The sequence below is a fragment of the Gopherus flavomarginatus genome, chromosome 9 (genome assembly GCF_025201925.1).
Source record: "Gopherus flavomarginatus isolate rGopFla2 chromosome 9, rGopFla2.mat.asm, whole genome shotgun sequence".
Lineage (NCBI taxonomy): Eukaryota > Metazoa > Chordata > Testudines > Testudinidae > Gopherus > Gopherus flavomarginatus.
Genome location: NC_066625.1, coordinates 81251440 through 81276536, shown reverse-complemented (window position 1 = coordinate 81276536; position 25097 = coordinate 81251440). Strand labels below are relative to the sequence as shown.

The 25097-nt window shown below is 42.2% G+C and overlaps 1 protein-coding gene across 1 annotated transcript in view; it reads right to left on the bottom strand.

The window, feature by feature from the left end:
* Positions 1-25097, bottom strand: part of MCTP2 (multiple C2 and transmembrane domain containing 2) — a 194061-nt gene that overhangs the window by 124455 nt on the left and 44509 nt on the right. Inside the window, exon 2 of the mRNA XM_050967171.1 lies at positions 8970-9511. Within this exon, the coding sequence (XP_050823128.1) occupies positions 8970-9440 (471 nt within the window). The 5' untranslated portion in view covers positions 9441-9511. The remainder of the gene's footprint in view (positions 1-8969; positions 9512-25097) is intronic.

Below are 25097 nucleotides of genomic sequence, written 5' to 3'. Positions count from 1 at the left end.
ACCTTTCTTTTTTCCTCATACATTTTGCATCCTATCTTTGGAACAAAGTTATAGTTTTCAGATAATGAAACTAGTTATAATTTGATTTCTGTACATTTCTATTATTCCAGTAAATCTAAATTCACTGAGATTCTTGAATATACATGCCTAAAACATGGCATTGACTCCTTGGTGTTATGCAACAACAATGCAGCTAAATTCGTTTTTGCGATTAAATTTGAGCAATATTAAATATTTAATCTTTTTTTCAAAATGGAGATTTTTCTATTATATATAAAGAGGTTAACTGAAAGGGGGGAAAATCATGAACATTTTCATATTTTGTTTACATTTTTGGTCCAAATTTCATTCAGTCACACTGTCCTACGATAGTAGATATGCAAAGACTGATTCTGATCTGATCAATAGTGAAGCCAGGAGAAACTTCTTTGAAGTCAGTCCAGTTACACCAGGGTAAGAGAGACTCAGGTTCACAGTATTAAGAATCCAGGTTTTTTATTTGTTTATTTTTAAAGATTTAGACTGAAAGTGCAAAATGAGAAGAAATACACAGGGAGCCAAATCTAGATCAGGGAAAACTTTTGTTAAATATCAGGTGCTCAGGGTCACAAGGAATCAAGGGGAATTTTGCCCAAATAAGGTTTGCAGAATTTGACCTCCCAGGCCTGCCAACGGGGGCAAAAGGGGCAATTGCCCAGGGGCCTGGGTAATTTAAAAGGGCCCAGGGGGTTCCGGCCATTTTAAACCGCCCGGGTGGGCTGCAGGGCTCCTAGGTGCGCGCAGGGTGGTACTGGCAGCAGCGAAGGCAGCCCGGAGGGCATGTGGAAGCCCTGTCCATGCCAGAAGAGCATACCCAGCAGCGCAACCGGCCGCAGCTCAAGCCCATTGACTCTTCTGCCCCGGAACCCGGAATTGCTGTCGGTGGGCTTGTGACCTCCTATACCTGGACTGTAAAATTAGCATCATTCACATAGCTAATATTTCCTGGTTAGTCACCTTGTAACCAGAACATAAAGCACTGTCCAATTCCTGCTCAAAGGTAAGAAGAGATTTTCCCTCTCTCATTGTTATTTGTATTCTGGTAGTATCCAGAGCCCTAGTCAGGACTGAAGTCCTATTCTGCTTGTTGCTGTACAGACATACAGCAAGACAGTCCCTATCCCCAAAAAGCTTACAGTCTCCATCTCTCTAACCTTATCTGGAGGGATGGTTGAGATACAAGAAGGCAATGGGATAGGACCCAGGTCGTTAGTGACCTACTGTAAAGTTGTTACTAGTTATGACTTGGTGGTCTTAGTCCATTTTACCATGGACAAGTATTTATGTCCCAAAAGAAACCCCAACAACTGGCATTAATTGGCACCCTTGGGGGTGTCTCAGCAGAGAGGCCAGGAACTAAATGGGTTATTAAACTCAAGCTACTCTTTCATCCTCAGAGTCGAGGCATACTGGTGTGTGCAGGAAGGTTATATGGCTGCTGCCTATGGTGTACCTGTTCTGTGGATAAACCAGACTTCCATCGTTAGGGTTGTCAAACTGCCACCTTTCTCAAGTATATAATGGGGATAACCCCATTTCAGCAGGCACCCAATAAATGTGATCACTCATCAAAGCCTATCTTTCTTGCAGTAGGCCAAATTCTGCTGTCATTTAAACTGGTGTAAATCCAGAGTCACTTCACTGCAGTCCCTGAAATTACTACAATTTGCGATGGAATGAATGACAGCAGGATGGAGCCCAGTATTTTGTTTCATTTACCATTTTAAGTAAGCTAGAAAAATAAGATATACATAGGAAAGAAACACTTCTGTGATCCATTCACTGGTAAATATTGGGTGCCCAAAATACAAGGATAAAAATATTCATTATATATTATGGAAAACTTAAAAAGGCACTTTAGCCTGGCTGTAGGCTCTACTGACATCTATTTAAAAGGGTAAGACATAACACAGAGAACCACCACCAGATAGTGACAATAAATGGCTAGCCCCCAAGCAAAAGAAAATTCACACTGAGGAATCATCCATTCTCCCCCAAATATCATCTCTCTGGCAACATTTCCATTTTCAAAAGCTGCAGAGAAAAGAGGAGCCTTGTAAGGTCTTCTGAAGGTCACTAAGACGGGGAAGCAAATTCCAAAGCAGAGGGGTACTCAGAGAGTGCTTTTCTAGCAGCTTCCTTTCTCTTTGACCACAGTAAAAGATACATAATTTTATAGACTGGGTGCCCCCTTTTTTTTTTTTTTTTTTTTTGCAGCTACTCTGAAACGCCTGAATGATTAAAGAGTGATACCAAAGAAAGGTTAACAAGGAGTCTGGTTGCATCTTAAAGACTAAGATTACTTAAGGTTAAGTTTTTTCTGCAGCTGATCCTAATATAAATAGTATTGGAGACTGTGTGTTCTGAATACTTAGCACAGTAGTTTAGAGCAGTGGCTAATCTTTAACATGGTGTAAAACCACAATCACACATTCAAATTCTATACCACACAGAACTCAGGTTGTAGCAGGACATTTGCTGACTGAAGCAAAATAAGGAAATGGGTAGATGATACACAACACAACCAGGCACTTTAGAAAAATATTGCTGGCTGGTTTAGAAGGTCTGACTTCCTTCCGAATCCTCTGGTTCTGTGATCAGTGAGATGAAGCTCTGTGGTTACAAAAGAATGTTGAAAACTTTTAGAGCAGGGGTGGGGAACATATGGTCCATGTGCTGGATCCAGCTCTTTGCTTAATTTCATCTTGCCCATGGAGTGGGGTTGGGGGTTTGCCCTACTCTGCCTTTCCGGCACCAGCCAGGGAGCAGGGTCAGGCTCACCCTGCTCTGCCCGGCACTCCAGTCAGGGAGCAGGGTCGAGGCCCTGACCCCTTTCCCCAGCAGACAGAGATGGGGGGGTTGGCGCAGTTGGGGGCATCATTTTTCCTGGGTCCCCCAATTGGCTGGGGCTCGTGAGCATTCTCCCTTGACCCAGTGGCTATTCTGACAATGGGAGGCAGATGGGCGAGCGAGCGGGCGGCCCAGCAGTGACAGAGAATGCTCAAAAAAGGTAGGCCTGCCGCTTGGGGAGCCAGGCCCGGTGTGGGGCGGTGGGATAGGAGCTATTGCCGCTGGAGAGTGGCGTGTCCTCTCGGAGCTGGTGAGCACCTGGGGTCCGAGGAGCCACTGCCCAGAGTGTCCATCGCCCCCCACAAGGTCAGCTGGAGGGGATGGGTGGGAGGCAGCCCCAAACCCTCCTCCCCACCCCCACCATGCCCCCTGTCATTTCCCACCCATCTGAAGTCGGGGCCCACCCAAGTGTCCTGTCCAGGGAGAGGATGTCCCCTCTCGGTCCAGTTCTGGGGAGGAACCCTCCCCCATGCTCCCAGGAATCTTGCACTTGGTTCTGCCCCCCCACGCCCCCCAGAAATATACTGACAAACTGGGGTGGCGGGTGGGGATTCAGAGAAGACCACACGACAGCACAAGAGGATGGTAGGGCTGATTTATGGTGAGAACCACATCACAGCATCTGATCCAAAGACTGGGGCAGTCCTCTGGCCACATCTGACTCATCTGGGGCATCATTTCAGATTTTGGGGGGCTCGGAGGAATCCAATCCCCTGCTCAAAGCAGTACCAACACCAACAAAATAAATCATCCCAGCCAAGGCTTTGTCAAGCCAGGCCTTAAAAACCTCTAAGGAAGGAGATTCCAACACCTCCCTAGGTAACCCATTCCAGTGATTCACCACCCTCCTAGTGAAAGTGTTTCCTAATATCTAACCCAGACCTCCCCCACTGCAACTTGAGACCATTACTCCTTGTTCTGTCATCTGCCACCAGTGAGAACAGCCAAGCTCCATCCTCTCTGAAACCCTCCTTCAGGTAGTTGAAGGCTGCTATCAAATCCTCCCTCACTCTTCTCTTCTGCAGACTAAATAACCCCAGTTCCCTCAGCCTCTCCTCGTAAGTCATGTGCCCCAGCCCCCTAATCATTTTTGCTGCCCTCCGCTGGACTCTCTCCAATTTGTCCACATCCCATCTGTAGTGGGGGGACCAAAACTGGACGCAATACTCCAGGTCTGGCCTCACCAGTGCCGAATAGAGGGGAATATTCACTTCCCTCAATCTGTTGGCAATGCTAATACAGACCAATATAGCCTTCTTGGCAACGAAGGCATACTGCTGACTCATATCCAGCTTCTCATCCACTGTAATCCCCAGATCCTTTTCTGCAGAACTTCTGACTAGCCAGTCAGTCCCCACCCTGCAGCGGTGCCTGGGATTCTTCCTTCCTAAGTGCAGGACTCTGCATTTGTCCTTGTTGAAACTCATCAGATTTCTTTTGGCCCAATCCTCCAATTTGTCTAGGTCACTCTGGACCCTATCCCTATCCTCCAGTGTATCTTTCTCTTTTATTAAGAAGGGGAAAGTATTTTTCTAATCATTTTGGCATTTATGTTTACTGATCACAATCATGTATGTGACTCACTAATATTTGACTCCATAATTGCTGTTGGTATCATAGTTGGAACTACATTTATTTTCATGCCAATTTTAAGTTACTTTATAGATATAACTAAAAATACATTTGAAAATAAGCAAATTTCATCTCTCCAGTGTCTAAAGTTATGTGTTTAGCTAATGGTTTTTTAAACTGGCACTGCTAAAGTTAGTACAAGCAAAAGTTACATTCTAGGAGGATACTATTATTTGACTGTACTACTTTAAATAATGAATGACAAGGCACAATATGATAATAATATTTACTCCAGCCAGGACAGATTAGGCATTTTAGAACTCACTATTCAGTTATAACAGTAACTATATCCCTCATGTATATCAGCTTAAGTCATTACAACTTTATAGTGCAATTATAAAGTGTCTCAGTTATACCATTTCCCCAACTTTTCTAATGTAAACCAACCCTAAACTGTGATATCTACATTAGAGAAAATCAGAGACTTTGTCACTCTTCAGTATTGTGAGACTGGATGTTTCTGCTAGAATGAACAGCAGTGAAACAGTTAACAATACAGTTATTTATAATAAATGGGGTAGTTCTCACCTCTGCAAGCTATTAAACAGACAGATTTCAGGAATACAACACTGCATTGGGTTTAGTACTTGTCTTACACTTGGAAACTTATCTCTGCAATCATAAGGAATAGATTTGTTTTTTTGTTTGTTTTCAACTGAAAGCTTTCAACTGAAAGCTTAAGTTCTGGAGAACATTTCCGTGGCCTGGGTTGGATTCTGTGGCTGCAGAACATTTAGCGCCCTGGCAATGGATTGGGAACAGCTCTAAGGAACTGCCACAATGTCAGCTCCAATGATTTTTAACTGCAAGCTTAGCAACCATTTGGATGGGGGCTAAACCACATTCTAGACTAAACTCCTAACTAGATTAGGTCACTATCAAGGCTAGAGCAGTAGACCAGATTCACTCCAGGGTACAATGAGATGGCAACAAAGCCTCAGGAGTGGGATACACCAAAAAGGGGCAAATGGGATGGCAGGAGGAACAGCTTTTTTTGTAGATGAATACAGAAGACTTGAGGGTGGGGGTTCATGGAGGTATGTTTTACACTTTCTGCATCAGCTTGTGTCAATATGGCCCTCAGTTTAGAAACATGAGCCACTATACTAGCTTGCTCAAATGAGATTGGAGGCACCCATTTAGCAAGACACAGGTATGCCCCTGGTTTCTTCGCTCTATTTGAAGCTCACTGTGGACAGCAAATATCACTTTGGCTCAAAAGAAACAGAGTGTAAATGGTGCAGGAGGACAGCAATGGAATAGGCCAGTAAGTCATACTAATGACACATTCTGTAAAGAGACACACATGGCTATAAAACACTTCCCTGGTGTCTATACAGTAACTAACCAAATTAATGCATTTGGACGTGTACAAGGAAACGGGACTATTCAGTACTTCATCCATAAAGAGGTGGTCAAGAGCAGCAAGATCTTGTGGGGAGGGGAGGAATTCCAGCCCTGCTACCAAAAAGGGCAGGCTGTACAGCAATGACAGCGTGGACAGGTACTGCATCAAAGCACTAGGGTGCGATGGAGAGCATCAGAACCGTCTGAGGTCATCCTTAGCGGAAACAGCAGTTTAGGCATCACAGTTAAGTGATGGTGCAGATGATGAAACCAGGTCAGAGACTTCTAGGCCCCAGTTCTTGGGTCCAGGGAAATGGTGTCTGGAGCAGGACTGGGAGGTGGGAGGAAGGTGGCTGTATGTTATCTTCGGACCCCATTGAGACTTAGGGCTGCTGCAGAGGAGTGAGTTTGGTCCCCAGCATAAGAATGGGCTGCGCTAAGTTAGACTGGCAGGTATTGTCCAAGGCAGGGATCAGCAACCTTTGGCACACAGCCTGTCAGGGTAAGCCCCCTGGCAGCTGGGCCGGTTTGTTTACCTTCAGGTTCAGCCGATCACGGCTTCCACTGGCCATGGTCTCAGGCCAATGGGGGCTGAGGGATGGGCTGGCCGCCACTTCCTTCAGCCCCAATTGGCCTGGAGTGGTGAACCAGGGACAGTGGGAGCCATGATCGGTCAAACCTGCGGACACAGCAGGTAAACAAACTGGCCCGGCCCGCCAGGATCAGTCAAAAGGCAGCTATTCTCCTCAGACATGCCCTTGATGCTGGATGCTGAGAGGTGATGTTGCGCAGACCAGAGCTGTAAGAGTCCTCAGCAGCCCAATTAGGTCAGTTTTATGACCACTTTGTACTGCCAGGGCGGTACAAGGGAACCCCAGTGGGGGCCAAGCTCTGGACCAACATGTACAACGCCTGAAATGAAGATGTAACAATGACACTTTGGAGTTAGAAAAGGGGCGCCGAGAATTGTTTCATGCAATGGCAAGTAGGGAGTCAGAAAAGGTATCCTGGAGTCAGTGTGATGCAGTCCAAGGAACAGTACTTCCTGATCAAGATGGATGGATGGATAGACAGACAGACTGTACAAATAAAATGAGTTGCTGTAAGAAACCAGAACAGGTGAGGATTCAAAGAGGAGAAAGGGAAAAGGCATGTTTGATTTTGTGACTACTCCCCATTGCAACAATTCCCCTTTTATAACATAACCCAGTGGTTCTCAAACTGGGGCTGCCGCTTGTGTAGGGAAAGCCCCTGGCGGGCCAGGCTGGTTTGTTTACCTGCAGGGTCTACAGGTTCGGCTGATCGCAGCTCCCACGGGCCACAGTTTGCCACTTCAGGCCAATGGGGGCTGCAGAAAGCTGCAGCCAGCAAATCCCTTGTCCCATGCCAGCAACAGGCAAAGCAAGGACTTGAACCTGCATCTCCCCCATACCAGTCTGGTATCCTAAATGCCGTGCTACAGAGAGAGTTAGTTGGTTGGTTGGTCACAACACACACACAAAATCCTTACTGACAAAAACTTTGTTGAAACTATTAAGTCTCTGTGCAACTGGAGAGGCTTCAGAGAAGAGCCCATGCAAATGATGACAGAATTAGAAACATGACTCAAGAAGGTCAATTTATTTAGCCTAACAAGGAGACGGTTAAGGGCTGACTTGGGCTATGTCTACACCACAGACCTTACAGCAGTACAGCTGCACCGCGGTAAGATCTCCCATGTAACCGCTCTATGCCGATGGGAGAGAGCTCTCCCACTGGCATAATTAAACCACCCCCAATGAGTGGCAGTAGCTATGTCAGCGGGAAAGCTGTCTGTCCACACCTGTGCTTTTGTCAGTGAAACTTAATGTCGGTCAGGGGGTGTTTCACATCCCTGACCAAAAAAAGATTTGCCAACAAAAGTGGTAGTGCAGACAAAGCCTTGATGACTGTCTACATAGGGAACAAATATTTAATAATAGGTTCTTCAATCTAGCAGAGAAAGGTATAACATGATCCAATGGTTGGAAATTGAAGCTGGACAAATTCAGGCTGGAAATAAGGCGTAAATTTTTAACAGTGAGAGTAATGAACCACTAGAACAACTTACCAAGGATCGTGGTGGGTTCTCCATCACTTATATCTTTTAAATCAAGATTGGATGTTTTACTAAAAGATCTACTCTAGGAATTTATTTGGGGAAGTTCTATGGCCTGTGCTATATAGGAGATCAAACTAAATGATCACAATTGTCCCTTCTGGCCTTTCAGTCTGTGAATCTGTCAATATTCGAGCTTAAACTAAATGAAATTTTAGACTATTTATGACAACCAGCTCTATTCACAGATTGCTGTCCATATTACAAATCTGCCATGCAATTCTACTGTCTTGCCCCTCTCAGGACAGGCAGGTGGTAATGCAAGTCAGGACTGAATAACCCAGGCAGAGCTACATTGACAAAGTTCACATACCTCATGCCAGTACAGTGCCTGACTGCAGTCAGTGGTAGTCTCTCATTTCCATGAGTATTAAATGGGAGTGTTAGAAAACCCTTTTGTCTGTGCTTTTACCCAGACTGATCATCCTGTAATGAAAACCTGAATGAAATTCCTGAGCAGGATCAAACAAGTTCACTGTACTTCATCAAATTATTTCAATTAACTCATATTTCAGGCAGAGCTTACTCTGCTCTCCCTTCGACTCTACTATTCAATCTGGTTTGGGTGGGTCTTTGCTATCTGATGAAACCAGTATATTATAATAACAAAGAAAGTATTACACCAAATGTTTCAGAGAGCAGCATATTTTGAAGGTCAGAAGCCTTCAAATGCTTTTGAATCAAGGGATCATTCTTCTGAGAACCTTCAAAAATTTGCCTTTAAAAGTATCGTGCGCTTGTCAAATCCAGATAATAGAACAATGTTCCAATGTGGTATTCAGAGCTTTCCAGTATATGAAAGGGAAAATTTGTAATAGGATTTATTCACAAGTTATATACGATAATTTTTTACTGACCTAAATTTTTTTTAACCTTTCTCCATCCTTCATAACCAAGCCAGATAAAGGACAGAATGCAAACTCTGACATGATTACTTACTCTTGCTAACCCAAAAGCCCCTTACCTCAGTCATTTCTTCTGTCAGATCACCACTCAGGCGTGCTCTCTGCAGCAATGCAAAGAGGTCAAGGCTGGATTTCCATCTGGGTTCTGATCCACACATGACTTCCGTTTCTGTTTCAATAATGTTGATTTCCGTGTGCACAGACTCCTGCTGTCTCCATTGCAGGTCCTCTCCTGCCCTTTTCAAAGAAGTGCTGCTGCTCTTGAGTGACATGACCGAGTTGGAAAGAGTGCTGGGGATATAGGTGGACAAGGCCTGGGAACCTGAATAAGTAGTTTCTTCGTCTGTGAAAGATTCACTCTCCAGTATGTCAGGCACAGATACACTGAGGCGTCGGTCCAAGGAATGCCTTTGCCTTCTATCCACCATTTTTCTAGAGCTTTTCTTTGTCCTCTTTACGTTGAAGTTTTGTAACAAAGGCCTGGTCTTCTGTTTCAGGGATCCCCAGACAGAGGATCTATCCAAATCCATAGCTGCAACGAGGATGTCACCAGCTCCTTGGCATTGTTGGTTTTAAATGACTTCAGTAATTCATAAGGCGACTAAAAAGAATGTGAGAAGAATGAAAGCTAAATCATTAAAGTGAGCAGCAGTTGCGGATTATGACACGTGATGTCTCAACCACACACCTTCAGTCCATTTTGAAAAAGAAAGAGGAAAGCATGCTGTGTTATTCAAGAGGGAATTAGCAGTAGAAGGTGTGCCCTACACTAAGGAATGATAATAAAGATTATGTGAGGCCCATTTCCTTTAGGATCACCAGAAGTGGGCGATTTCCACTCTTTCCCCTATCTGAAACCAGATATTGTGGGTTATCAAACTTTATGAATTAAAATATTCAACTTGACAACTACTAGAGTTACTGTAATCTGGAAGAGTGATTGGCTTAGTATATATTGTAAACAAAGATTTGACTCATGGTAACGTTTTCATGAGAAAAAAATTACAATGCTAGTATACCTTCTGTGCACACTTTCCTGCCTGAAAGAACATAAGCAATGCCATACTAGGTCAAACCAATGGTCTGTCTAGCCCAGTATCCTGTCTCTGACAGTGGCCAATACCAAAGCTTCAGGGGTAGTGTACAGAACAGAACAGTTAGAATGATCCATCCCTGTCTTCTCCTCCTGGCTTCACCATTTGTTTCCTATCTTTTAACCAGTTAATTATCCATAAGAGGATCTTCCCTCTTATCCCATGACTACTTAGTTTCTTTAAGAGCCTTTGGTGAAGGACCTTGTCAAAGCCAAGTACTCTATCTTGACTGGATCACTCTTATCCACATGCTTGTTGACACCCTGAAAGAATTCTCATAGATTGGTAAAGCATGATTTTCCTTTACAAAAGCCATGTTGACTCTTCCCCAACAAATCATGGATATCTATGTTTTTGGTAATTCTGTTCTTTACCATTGTTTCTACCAATTTTCCCAGTACTGACATTAGATTTACCAGCCTGTAATTGCCAGTATCACCTCTGGAGCCCTTTTTAAAATTGGCGTTATATTAGCTAGCTTCGAGTCATCTGGTACAGAGGTTTGTTTGTACAACAGTTAACATACTACAGGTAGTAGTTCTGCAATTTCATATTTGAGTTCCTTCAGAACTTTTAGGCAAATACCATCTGGTCCTTATGACTTATTCCTGTTTAATGTATCAATTTGTTCTAAAATCTCTTCTACTGACACTTTAGCATGGGACAGTACTTCAGATATGTTGACCACAAAGGATAGCTCTGGAGAGGGTATCTCCTACACATCCTATCTAAAACTTTCAGCAAATTCTTGGGCATCCCAGTATACCAACTCATAAACAGAACACTGAGAACTGCCACTCATGAGTCAAGGTGGAGTGAACAGTGATGGGTCAAGGTAACAGCTAAGAATCTAGTAATCCAGGCTTCAATTGATGCACAGCTAATAACATTCTTTGCACACATTATTGTCCCTGAATTCTCTGCACTCATTATTGTCCCTGGAAGTCCCTCCTTCCCCACAGAAACACATCACTACAAAACAGAATTATTCTTTGGAGAAGACCACTTTGAAGGTTTAGCCCAGCAAGAGCTATAAATGCAAGGTGCCTGTAGGCAAGAAAGCATGATTTTGTAAAATACCATCTGAATTAAAGAGACATACTTTAATACACACACACACACACACACACACACACACACACACACACACACACACACAGAGTAAAACTTGTTCAAACACGTATCCCCCAGCCACAGATCCTGTAGACCCTTCTTCATGCAAGTAGTACATATTCCTCCATCACAATGGAAAGGTGGTGAGGCCAAATCTGAGTGATTGGCATTTGTGACCCTGTACACCAGATCACTAGGCCCAAAGTGAGGAGTCAGGCCCAGTCCTGTAGGACAGGAGCCACTGTTGCAGGGTGAGCGTGAGGTGGGCTCGCTCTCCATCACCACTTTCTGGTATAGTGCATCCGCTGAATCAGGAGGCCCTCGGAATAGCCCCACTGATATCAGAGACACTAGTGACATCAGAAATACTTTTTAATTTCACTTAGAATGTCCAAAACCAGGCTCTCTGAGAGGACCAAGGGAGGAAGATGTTTTAATGGACTTCAGGATAATTGTGAATTAGTTTGGCCACAGAGCGTTTAATAACTGAGGCCAACATACTTAGGAAACCCACCTCTGCGTACATTACTTTACAAACTAAACTATGGCTTTCAACTGTAGAAATGAGATGAATATACTTAATTTAACCAACCAGCTGCTGATTAACAAACCACCAATCCACATTTTAAACTCTGCCCCTCCCTACATATCCACTCCTTGTCTCCCACAAGCTGGTGCAAAGTTGCCTGAAGGACTCTTTCTGTGGACTTCATGGGCTTTGAATATGGCCCTCATTGCATCGCCTTGCCCCTCACCCTGTTTCCTCTTCTCTGCCAATGATGCCAGCCTCAGTCGCTTACTTGTCAGCTCCTCCTACAAACACCTTTGAACATCCTTCCATCCCACCCCTCATGCATGCAGTGCTCGCTGAAGCATAAGGCTACTATTCTCTCCTCCAGACCCATTTCTGCTGTGCTGCCAACACACAGTTGATGCAGTAAGGCCAAGGGACAGCTGAGGTATGCTGATATTTTTGATGAAATAATAAAACTTTAAAAAGTTAGAAAGTGTATATAAAAATCCAGGCTAGATGTCTTTCTAGAATCTATCGCTCAATTAGAAGTTATGGACTTGATGCAGAAATTATTGGGTGAGGTTCTTTAGCCTGTGTTATAGAGGAGGTCAGACTAGATGACCATATGGGTCCCTGCTGACCTCATAATATACTTATACAATCTTTCTCATCGACAGATTTTAAGGGTGTCACTCTTCCTCCATGTCGTCGTTCTTTTTAGATTGTAAGCTCTTCAGGCAGGGACTGTGTTTTCCTTGCTGTAGTGATTAGCACAACTGGACTATGATCCCAAATTGGCCCCCTGGGTATTAATGTAATATAAACAATTAATAAAAATGAGCTAACTCAATACAAATCTTACTGACTACGGCATTAACAGCACGCAATCTCAGAAATAGGCTATTATCCAAACAACCTGACAAAAAGAAAAAAGAATCCCCAAACACACTTTCCTGGGCAGACTTTAAAAATTGCACTGAATGCTCCATCAGTTCCAAAGCTGATTTACACACAAAGGGAACAAAGAAGCTACCTTCAAGTACATGTAATTCTCTTTTAAGGTCTCATCTGTCGCTTGCTGAAGTCTTTGGAAAGATTTCCACTGATTCCAATGAGCTTTGGATTAGGCACTTAATGGCTGAGACACTTACTGGTATCAAATGCTTCATAATTATTCTTGTAGTGCAACTCCTCTGGGAGGATTTGCTTTCGCTATATAAGTGATATTCCAAGTAATCAAGCAAGAAAGTGGTTTCCTTTTGGAGCAGGTCATTGTGGAAACAAACAACCTACGTGTGTGCAAGCATTGTTTGTCCATGAGTCGGGACAGGGGTAGGGGGAGGGAGGGAAAAAGGCGTTTACCACATCCTGAGAAAACAGCGACCAAATATACTAAACATTTGTAAGGCCTCCCCTTACAAAGGAGCTTAATAAATTGCACAGAGGGGATTAGATTTTTGTAAAAATGTGAGGCAGGACAAATATCAGACCTGGTTGGAACACAGGAAAACACTTAAAAAAAAATTTGTATAATTTTACAGTACATTTTGAAAACTCTACAACCAGCTAAAATAAAACAAATCATCAGTCAGAAGGACTATAAAAAGAATCCTGTTTTGTTCTGGTTTTTTAAATCTCATGATTTTTAACCTAATCTTTTGATTTTGGGGGGGACCCTAATTTGTGGTTTGTGAGCATTTTGGGGGTGGCAATACTGCTTTTGTGTTAAATCAGTGTAAAGGTACTTATACCAGTATAGCTATTCCCATACAGGAAAGAGAATAAACTATACTGGTGTATGGCACTTCTGTACTGGTATAAAACTGCTCCACTAGGGGCTGTGACATTATTTCAGTTAAAAAAAAAAAGTCACGCCCTTAACCCAGATAGCTATACAGGTACAAAAACAGTGTTTAGATCAAGCCTAAATGAATGTATCTTCATCATGGCACCTCTGAGAGGTAGGAAGAATTATCCACATCTCAACAGTGGGGAACTGAGGCACAGAGAGGTCAGGGGGCCTATTTTTCAGCAAGGTAAGTCCCCACAGCTCTAGCTAAAGTCAAGGGGAGAATCAAGCACACTGCACTTGTGGGGAGGAACAATATAAATAAATCTGGCCCTAAATTACTTGCCAAAGGACACAGAGAAGTCCATGGCAGAGCCAGCAACTGAGACCAGATTCAAATCCCAGTGCAATGCTTTAACCATAGGAGGCCATATTGAGCTTGCTTTTGTGTTGGCAGTTCTCATTTAGAAACCCTTTCCCCTTCAAACACGGTTGGCCATTCACGGTCATAGTGCCTCCACTTCCAATATTACATCATTTAGAATTACCAGGCCAAACATGTTTGTAGAAAATGCCAAAAAAATAACACTATTGAAATTCAAATTCATCTTTATCTGGCATCTTCTGCTTTGCTGGCTCTCGCTCGCTTTCTCGCACACAAACCTGTCACATTCAAAATGTTGTTGATAAAGACAGGACCAGTTCATAACATCTGCTTCCCTAGATTAACAAGGCTCTTCAAAGAGCTGTGTTTCCTACTCCCTTTTTATTATTCTCCCCCCTACTTTCCTGACTATTCACCACGGCTTATTGTCTTCGTTTTATTATCTAACATACAGCCTAATCCTGCAAACATTACCAGGCATAGTTCTCCATGAAAGGATTCATGATAGTAAACAGTAGTTGTAGAACAGGCCCCTCTGAATGATAGCTGCTATGGTGCAGACCCTTATAAATGTATATGGCACTCTACAAATAACACTATGAATAAAGTGTTTCACCAATAATTTATATGTCATCATCATCATAAAAACAAAATACTTCAAGACAAAAGGACCTGTGTGTCTCAAAAGCTGTTCCACCAATCTAAGGAATATCACTTTTTTCCTAATGATAATATAATCTAAGGAATGTTTAAAAAAAAACTTGGCACAACCCACACCCTATTAAGGAACACAATACAGTATTCTGACATTACAAGCACTCATCAGACTGACCCAAGTACCGCAATGTTGGACATCAAAAGTATTAGCCACTGATAGCATTAAACCCTCGTAGTTTTACAATTTCCTATTTCCCCAAGGTAAAAAACTGTTTAAAGACTACCAAATGTCAAGACAGATGACGAGACAGGGCAGGAAGAGGTTAGGTGGGGAGTGAGTAAGTGAGTGATACAGAGGCCCATTGGTAGTTCACTGCTGCATGCCAGCAACTCTTAGTAAGCCTGCCAAACTCACTACACCTCATACACTGCTGTCATATTTACCCGCATCTGAAGGTATTACTGCGGAATGTGTTGCTGTATTCATTCTGAATACTCACCCCTCTACTGCCACCAACCCCCATGGAACAACATGATAAATTGAACATGTAGGCTCACACTGAAACATTACAAAAGCAGTAAAAATCAAGTATATGCACCTGAGCACATGAACACTGCTGTTATGCCTTTCATAAATATTCTAATTGTTGTATTCAATTTGCTTATACGATGAAAATGAAAATAAAAATAAAGGGTCGGTTTGCATACCAACAAGCTTTTGTGAATGTATGCTTAAATTAGGATGCTTTCAGCTATGACTAACCACTACTCAACATTTAGAACAATTCTTAGCTGAAAAGACCAACAAATGACAGATAGAGGCTATTAGGAAGATGGTCTTTATTCATATATGTCTTAACACTGGTTTCAATTCAAAGGAATTGATGAAGATATTGAACAGAGCCGGTCCCAAAACAGACCCCTGCTGGAAAGGTATAACAAGTGGGGTTTCGCAGGGGTCTGTTTTGGGACCGGCTCTGTTCAATATCTTCATCAACGACTTAGATGTTGGCATAGAAAGTACGCTTATTAAGTTTGCGGACGATACCAAACTGGGAGGGATTGCAACTGCTTTGGAAGACAGGGTCAAATTTCAAAATGATCTGGACAAATTGGAGAAATGGTCTGAGGTAAACCAGATGAAGTTCAATAAAGACAAATGCAAAGTGCTCCACTTAGGAAGGAACAATCAGTTTCACACATACAGAATGGGAAGAGACTGTCTAGGAAGGAGTATGGCAGAAAGAGATCTAGGGGTCATAGTGGACCACAAGCTAAATATGAGTCACCAGTGTGATACTGTTGCAAAAAAAGGAAACATGATTCTGGGATGCATTAACAAGTGTGTTGTAAACAAGACACAAGAAGTCATTCTTCTGCTCTACTCTGCGCTGGTTAGGCCTCAACTGGAGTATTGTGTCCAGTTCTGGGCACCGCATTTCAAGAAGGATGTGGAGAAATTGGAGAGGGTCCAGAGAAGAGCAACAAGAACGATTAAAGGTCTTGAGAAAATGACCTATGAAGGAAGGCTGAAAGAACTGGGTTTATTTAGTTTGGAAAAGAGAAGACTGAGAGGGGACATGATAGCAGTTTTCAGGTATCTAAAAGGGTGTCATCAGGAGGAGGGAGAAAACTTGTTCACCTTAGCCTCCAATGATAGAACAAGAAGCAATGGGCTTGAACTGCAGCAAGGGAGATTTAAGTTGGACATTAGGAAAAAGTTCCTAACTGTCAGGGTGGTTAAACACTGGAATAAATTGTCTAGGGAGGCTGTGGAATCTCCATCTCTGGAGATATTTAAGAGTAGGTTAGATAAATGTCTATCAGGGATGGTCTAGACAGTATTTGGTCCTGCCATGAGGGCAGGGGACTGGACTCGATGACCTCTCGAGGTCCCTTCCAGCCCTAGAGTCTATGAATCTATGAATATATGAACTCTACTGAAGCTAACCTCATGCAACTTTACACATTCCAGCTCCCTCAACGTGAAGGCTGAAATAATTTAGCCCTTTTCTACACAAGGAATTTTCCCCCGATTTCTGCCACTGATGGCAGGCATTGGCATAGCTGCACCAGTGTAAAGCCCTAGGAGACACAGGGGACAGTGCATTAGGTCCACCTAAACTGGTTCAGGTAAGGATAAATTACACTTGAACAAACAGCGGCTTTGCCTGACAACAATAGTTATTTGTATTGATGTAGATACTTTGGTGTCTGGCCACCAAACGGCTATAATCCCCTTTAGGTTTAAATAGAATCTCTGAATTTTATCCAATAAATGGTTATGACACAAACAACATGGTGCCAGCAGAGAGAAGTGTAGCAGAAAAAGCAACCAACAGGAGGCTGTGGGTGTATCCTTCTTACGCCCTCCTGTTAGTTCCTTTCTCTGCTATTCGTTTCTCTTCTGGTCCTTTGCATACAAGTTATACCAACTGGAGTATAAACTCCTCTCTGGAAGGGAAAGGGAAAAAGAAGGGCAAATAAGTCATGTTTGTCTATCGGTTGGCTGCAATAATTAAAGAGAACAATGGGTATGTTGAAGTGCGTTAGATATGAAACAGCTCAAGTTAGATATACCAGACTTTTCCTATAACTGCTTACAGAACCTCACCCAAGTATAAATCATTACCATTATATGCAAGTAATTTTAGAGACAGAAAGCTTTGCATACTTACATTTTAATGGCTTGCTTTTAGTTACTTATCTGGAAACATAACCTCCTTCTGATAAGCAATCCTAATCAAAAAGGATTATGAAAATACATTTGCAAAGTAGTCCTTTGTTTGCATTCAAGTTTATCAGTTTATCCTTGAGCTTTCAAATTCAATTCCTCTTACATGTGCTGACTTTATTTTAAACGTTTAGAGGGAAATCTGAGCCCCATTCACTTCAACAGAGTCTCGATTTTATCCTTAGAATGTTGGCTGCTTAAATCATTTAATTTTTCTTGCAGAACAGGTTGATGCCAAAATGAAGCATTGATTTGGATGGATGTATAGCCATTCCTCCTGGCCCTGTGACCTCTTATCTCATAAGCTAAACAGGACCAAAATGTGGATAGGAAACCTACAAGGAATACCTCAATGATGCAGTTATGATGCAGACTATTCTTCCCCCTATGTCAGTACTAATAAGTGTCCCAGACTGGTGTTACTGTGCTACTGCAGGTGCAAATGTGTAGATAAAGTCCTAATCACATATGGTCATTAAAGACTTCATGGGACTTTTTGCCACCGCAGGAGTTTAAGTGTTTTAGCCAAATTCCAACTGTAGCAATTACATTTTGTCTTCCTAAATTTTTCCTGCAGTTTCAATTGGAAGTGATCTCTCTCTGTTATTATATAACTCTTTGAAAAGCACTTTGGAATCCTTCAGTTAGAAAAGGTGTAAAACGGTGAGATATTGAAATCACGTACATTACAGTCTTTTTGTTTGGTCCATTTCTCTCTTACCATCACTTTACACCAAATTAGGCAGTACATTAAATGCTAACTGTTTCACAAAAGACAACTCTTGCATGCTGAAATGCTTGAATAAAAACAGATGAACAGAAACAGACTTCCTTTTATTTATGTTATCTGAAGGTAATCTAGGTCTCTGCAGATGAATGTCATAATATAAAAACTCTAGGGGCAAACACTGAACTTAACAACAACATATTTATTTTACAAAGCTTGTTGTAAGATTTGTTTTTATTTTATTTTTTTCTTCTACACAGAGATCGTTGGGTATTTTAAGCCGTGGGCTCTTGCCTTTTTTTTTTTTTTTTAGTTAAGATAACCAGTCGCATATACAATGAGTTTCAAAAATGAGTATGCATATCATGTACTCATTAGTCTGCAGTCCTGACTGAAGAGAGGAAGGAAGAAGCCCTAGATACTTGGAGACTCCTGACACAATCTGAAGAAGTTGTTTTTCTTTTCACATAGAAGCAAACTAACTCTGGGCAGTAACTGAACCGTCAAATGTTACAGACATCTTAAAATAGTACCTGGTAGTGAAAGTTAGTGGAAAAAAAAAATATGCACCTGCCTTCAACTTGTGGAGCTATTACTTTCACTTCTTACATTATCTTTTAAAACAGAAGAAATGCTATATGTAAAATTTCTCACCAATACTTTTCACCCTTTCTACCATGCAAAGCAAGGCACAGGACAATATGCCTCGTAGCTGTACTAGTGGGAGGCAGAACGTCTTATTTATTTCGTGTTGTTTTTCTAACATCAGGGCTCACAGCAAGCTGCACATTCAGACAGTACCCTCACTACACAAATACCATACAGAGAGAGCTACCAAAGTCGCTGGGGCACCTGCCGAGTAAGAGTAGGCAGCCACGGTGCCTCCTCCTTTGCCTGCTCTCTACTCTTGCCTCCCAGTTCCTATTTGCATGGAGCTCAGCAGAGGACGTGTCTGGTAAGACTGCACCATGGAGGGGAGAGAGCAGACTAACGGGAGGTACCAAGGGGAAGGAGGAGCTGCTCGGAGGACTCGGGGGCTATTGGCCAAGCTAAGAGCGAGTGGGACAGGAGCTACTGGAGGGAGCTATGGAGAGGTTAGGAGTTAATAGGGAAACAAAATGTGAGTGGGGATGATGGGGAATTTTAATAGGTTGAATGAGGCTGAGGAACCAATGAAAAGACAGGGTGGGAACTGGAACGGATACATGGAAAGGGCTAATGGAGCTAACTCCTCCAGTTTCACTCCAATAACTCCCTCCAGCTCCTTCCTGCACAGCAACTGCACCTCCTTTAGACCTATATTTACCTGCCACTAAGCCAACTCCTCCCTTTAATTCTGAGGGGTGCCAGGAATAACGACTTGCTTTCTCACAATTGCTCAAGGGAACCAACCCTGTGAGGGAAATCAGTGATTTGTTTCCAATGGAAGTCAAATAAATTGTTACCTTTCATCAGCCCTAAGTGCACAAAGCTTAAAAAAGAACTTTGTGCCTAAATGCAAATTGTTTTGGACTATACAAAATAACTTACATAAGATGTCACATGGAATTCCTTGAAACTTGGCAGTTGTGCACTCTAGCAAGAGAAATCTGTAACACCATCTCTAAAAATTATTATGAGACGATGCACAAATGGTACAAGGAAGATGGAAATACGTTCAAAATATAAAGTAGGGAGATGAAACAGGGATATAAAAGTCTAAAAAGGAAAAAAAAAGTCAAAGAAGCTTATGTAGGCATCAGATGTTTTAGCCATACAATAGCCTCGGCATCAGTAGTGTGACCTTGTAATGTGTTTTTGTTAAGAAAGATTCTCAACAGTAAATATTAATAGGACCTCTATGATCAGTATCATACAGCAGGAATGGCATTATACAACTACCAGTTACAATTTAGCCTTGCCTTGAACAGGTCAAAAAAACTCACTAAGCAAACTGTTCTGCTGCCCAGTTTTCCTTATCCCAAAGTGCTCCATTTCCTAGCATCCAGGCAGCAAGGTTTAGGGAATAGAGTACATTATAAAGAGCAAGGAACTAAGTATTGAATCCAATACTTCCATTCAGACTTGTAAGATTAAAGATCTCTTCACATCTAAGACCTGAACTTCTGTTTCTTAATATAATTTTCTGTTACTGAGAGTGAGGCTGTAATTTTAAATCACACAGAAAGTAAAATGCACTTTCCCTTTGCTCACATGAGGATGACAAAGGAAGGCTGGAGGAAGAAAAACAAAAAGGTAAATTTTGCAGGACATCAGACCCAAACTGTTCATGAAATCTAATCTTTTAACGGTTTTTATTTTCTTTAGGAGAGCCTTGGCTTTTCTAAACAGCAAACAATTTATTTGTGCTGCATATTGTAATTTGTAAAACAGGGGCGTTAATTCCAAATGGATATAAAATTCACACCGAATTAAAAGATTGCATTGAAAAATAAGACAGTTTAGAGAATTCGGAATCCCTCGCAACACTATGGCTTGGAAATCTGTCGGTACACCTGAATGTTTTGGGGCCCGAGTGCCATTTGTTGCACTGTAACTTTAAAGGAGGCTCAGAGAGCATGAGAATTAGTTAACACATCATTCAATGTACAACTAGTTCATAGATGAATAACCTAGTAGTAGAAAACAAGCAGAAGTTCACATGGTGAGTTTGAGACTCTTTGGAAAAATCGCTGGGGCAAAGGAAGGGGTGGCCTCTTCCAAGGGAGTTAAAATGAGACAATGCCTGGATTCTGAATCCAGAGAAGGACTATTCCAGGGGTTATCAACCTTTGGCACACGGCTCGCCAGGGTAAGCATCCTGGCAGGGCAGGCCAGTTTGTTTACCTGCCACGTCTGCAGGTTCGGCCGATCGCAGCTCCCACTGGCCACAGTTCGCCGTCCCAGGCCAATAGGGGTGGTAGGAAGCGGTGACCAGCACATCCCTTGGCCTGTGGCACTTCCCACCGCCCTCATTAGCCTGGACCAGCGAACCACGGCCAGTGCAAGCTGTGATCAGCCAAACCTGCAGATGTGGCAAGTAAACAAACCAGCCCGGCCCGCCAGGGTGCTTACCCTGGTGAGCCGTGTGCCAAAGGCTGACAACCCCTGGTCTATTCACAGCAACAATAAACATTTCTGGCCTCAAGTTCATAACATATATAAGCAAGTATTGTATTTGAGAAAATACTTCCTGGCCACTGACATGTGTTCTTCAATTTCAATATTACTTAAAGACATATGCAACATTTCTTAAATCCCCAGGAGATCAATAGTGATTTTGCATGCCATACTATACACAGGTGCAGTAGCAAAGCACTGATCTTACTCTGAATTCCGTCTTAAGGACTATAGGTCTTCAGTAACTTCAAAAATAAGGAACTATGGTTTATCAAGCTGGGTAACCAAACGGAGGCACACAGAATTAGGAAACACTTCTGGAAATATTAATCTTATCTAACAAAAGCAAAAATGACTCAAGATGTCAAGGAGGATGTGGTACATCCAACATAACTTCCCCTAAGAGTGCCCTATTTTGCTTTGTAATAGGTAGCAATGAGCTACTGAAGAAAACAGTAGTTTGGATAATAAGGAATAGAGACACCATAAAGTTTAGCAAGACACTGAGTAAAACGCATGAAGAAGAGAGATACATACAAGATCTTGGGCCTGACTACTGATATTAAGAGGCTTCAACTCCACTAACTTGGCCCAGTTGCTTATGCTAGCTAGACATCGGAATATGAAGGCGTATCAATCGGTGGGATTCTGTTGTATTTTCATTAGGGATCACGCACACTGATGATACCCTACCCCATGTTCAGAAATCATCTAAACTAAGGGCTTTATAATCACGCTTGTCCATAGTGGATTTACTCAGTGCTTAATTTGTGCCAGGGCTGAACCCCAACACCACTAGGTTTGGAAGTTCACAGCCCTGGCATGTCGGTGCATGCTGCATCAGTTAAGAACGTAAAAGAATTGCTTGAGCCTGGCACTTAATTGCTTGAGCCAGGGCACTTCTTATTACAAATTAAGCATTGGAGTTACTGCATTCATAGTAACCATTTTGATGCATACGAGCTACTGCTTCAAGCAGAACAAAGCAGATTCATGCAGATAAAGGACTGCACATTTGTTAGGAAAGCTGCATTGTTCCCGTGGAAGTGGGACCATAAAACGTTTGATACACAAAGGGCAGGATAAATCCATGTGTCCCTACAAAAATACTTTTCAAGAAGAGACCATTTTTCTTTGCATGGGTCTCTCTTTTTTGATGCTGCTTCTGTCCCAGAGATCAGAACAAGCTTTTAGCAATCTACAATGAGTTGATTCTCCTAAAGCTGTTTATGTTTTAGTCCCTGGCACGTCACCAGAAATGTTCTTATATTGGCCTTATTTAAAAAAGCAAATATGTACAAGAGAATGCAGCAGATTCTGTTTCACAATTTCCCATTGAAATGGATTGGAAAAGGTTGGTTTAATTAAATCACTATGTACTTGCAACTTGTGCACTCTCGTTCTGAGTCCCAACACTTAGAGATAAACCAGGAGCTGGGCTTCAAAGAAGTCCCTGACTTCCAACTCCACCTCAAGCTACATTCTATTATGCCTAATGCAGCAGGATTTTTTTAATATGTCAAAATGCACAATATTGGAGCTCACTTTATCCACATTGGAAATTAATTTTAAGCTATCTGCTTAGCATTTTTTTGAAATTTCTCCGAAAGTCCAATTCAACAGTACGGATCTATGTCACCAAGACATCGTAGCTACTAATAATCTAGTCACACAGCTCCCAAAGGCAGAGACACTTGGTTTTTTAAATTTGGAAATTTTATTTCCATTAGTGTTTGGAATAAAGTCTTTGATGATTCAGAATCCGAATTTCACTTGCAGTTCTTTTAAGGTATCTGGTTCTCATCTCAGTCTGAGGAATAACAGTGTATTTCCTACTAACAAGCATTTACTAACAAGAGTATTAACTGGGAGTTTGTGTGCAGTTTTTTGTTGCTGTTGTTGTTGTTGTTGTTGTTTTGGGGGGGTGGGGAATATGGGAAGGATAGTGTAAGCCACAGCATTATTCCGTCTAAATCCCAAGGAAACGGAACAATCTCCTCTCCCATTAAGGATGGTCTCTCCAGACAAGTTCTGAGGGACATTTGTAGAACATTGTGTAGTGAACTCAGAACTACCTCTGTTCATACTGTACTTATTGTGTGTGGACTTATTCATGGGTTTTTAGGTTAGAAGGGACCATTCCAATCATCTGGCCTGACCTCCTACTTAACAGAAGACAAACACAGAATTTTACCCAGTGATTCATGCTTCTAGCCCAATAACATATGCTTGAAATATATTTGTAATTTAAAAACTCCAAGTGATAGATAATTCACCACATCACTGGACTGGAAATCAGGAGATATGGCTTGTGGAACAAATACAGCAGATAAATCCATGCTTAAGTCAATTCTCACTTCAACTGTATAGCCCAACTTTAAGGCTGGGACATCAATCAAAAAGAAGCAGCAATCCTACTCAGCAACAAGTTACCCTGCTGTCTCGAACCAATCAGAAGTGACCCCTTCCAGCTCCATACCAGTATAACGCAACAAGGAAGTGATTTCAAGTGAACTTTATGCAAATCAAGCATCATAAGGGTGAAATGAGCAGCCAATTGAGAAGCGCTGTAAGTGACATAAGTTGGGCATCATAAGTCTGAGGACTCCCTGTATATAACTAACATTCCACATGAGAAGGGGAGTCTTTCCAAGAGTCATAGAAGGCCAGGGCAAATGTCCAGGGTGCAGCAAGAGGGCCACAGTAGCTTGGAAGTGGGGTAGCCTAATGACTCAAGAGGGATCCTGGAGCCATGTCAGAGCTCTTGACAGGGGAGGTGCAGAGAGGCAAAAATGAAGGTGAAAATCGAGGACATGGAGCAAATATTCTACTGCCGGCATGTATTGCAGAGTGCAGGGATGGAGAGAGGGCAATATGGGAGATGAAGAGAGCTCCAAAACTGCCTACTAAGTATTTCATAGCCTCATTCAAAGGTATAATCAGGGTGATCAAAGTGCATGCAAGAGGCCAAATAAGTCTTATGACTATCCTCTCCCAGTAATTATAAAGTAAAAACAGAGCTTAACTGGGGGGGAAAAAGTATATTAATCTACCATTCAATCGCACTACTTCTTTGTGCTTGTATTTATTTATTATTTAGTTCTCAATGTCAAAGCTTGGGCACTGGAAGTTTAAACATAAACCTTTAATGGATTTGGTTACCATTCTGACCGCTCATGTTTTGCTTATGCATATAAGAACTATCCCCACTTCAGCTGTCCATATCTACACTGCTAGATACAAACAAGAGCCAACAAGTTTTTATATGTATTTTTCTTAATTTATTGAAATGTTTTGGACACAGATTAACTTTCCTTGCTCAATGTTTATTCAAATATGACCAGTCTTGAAATAGGAATTGCATGAACTTTAATAAACAGATTAGAAAGTAGTTTGGTTTCACTGCAGATTCTGTACCTATCAGAAAATGTTTATTCCTTCCCAAATTTGGTCTGATTAATGTCACAGGATGGATTAACTTTCAAATAACGTTTTTGCGAGATGTGCAGGGTTGCATGGATCATATCAGGCACTAGGAACATTTAAATGCTAGACCAGGGGTCGGCAACCTTTGACACGTGGCTCGCCAGGGAAAGTAGCCTCGTGGGCCGGGCCAGTTTGTTTACCTGCAGCATCCACAGGTTTGGCTGATCGTGGCTCACACTGGCTGCGGTTCGCCGCTCCAGGCCAATGGGAGCTGCGTGAAGCCATGGCCAGCACATCCCTCGACCTGCACCACTTCCCGCCGACCCCTGCGCTAGAAAATGGCTGCCCCTTTCTGAATCATCAAGAATAGGCTTTGTTCCAAAGTCCAATAAAGTCACAGGAAGTCTTTGAATCAAGGCTTTAGAGGACAATTAAAAAAAAAAAGACATGACATACATTGCAATAGTTAGTTAATACAAGACAATTAGTGCTTCCTGTATCATCACAGTTATCAACCAATACCCTCATCTCCCAAGAAAATGCTGAGGGAACTAGTATGCCCTGAATGTTTGCAAATCTAGACCAGGAGAGCCAATTCCAAAGGCTGTAACAAAAACAACAACATTGTTGCCCTCACCTCCTCCTATTT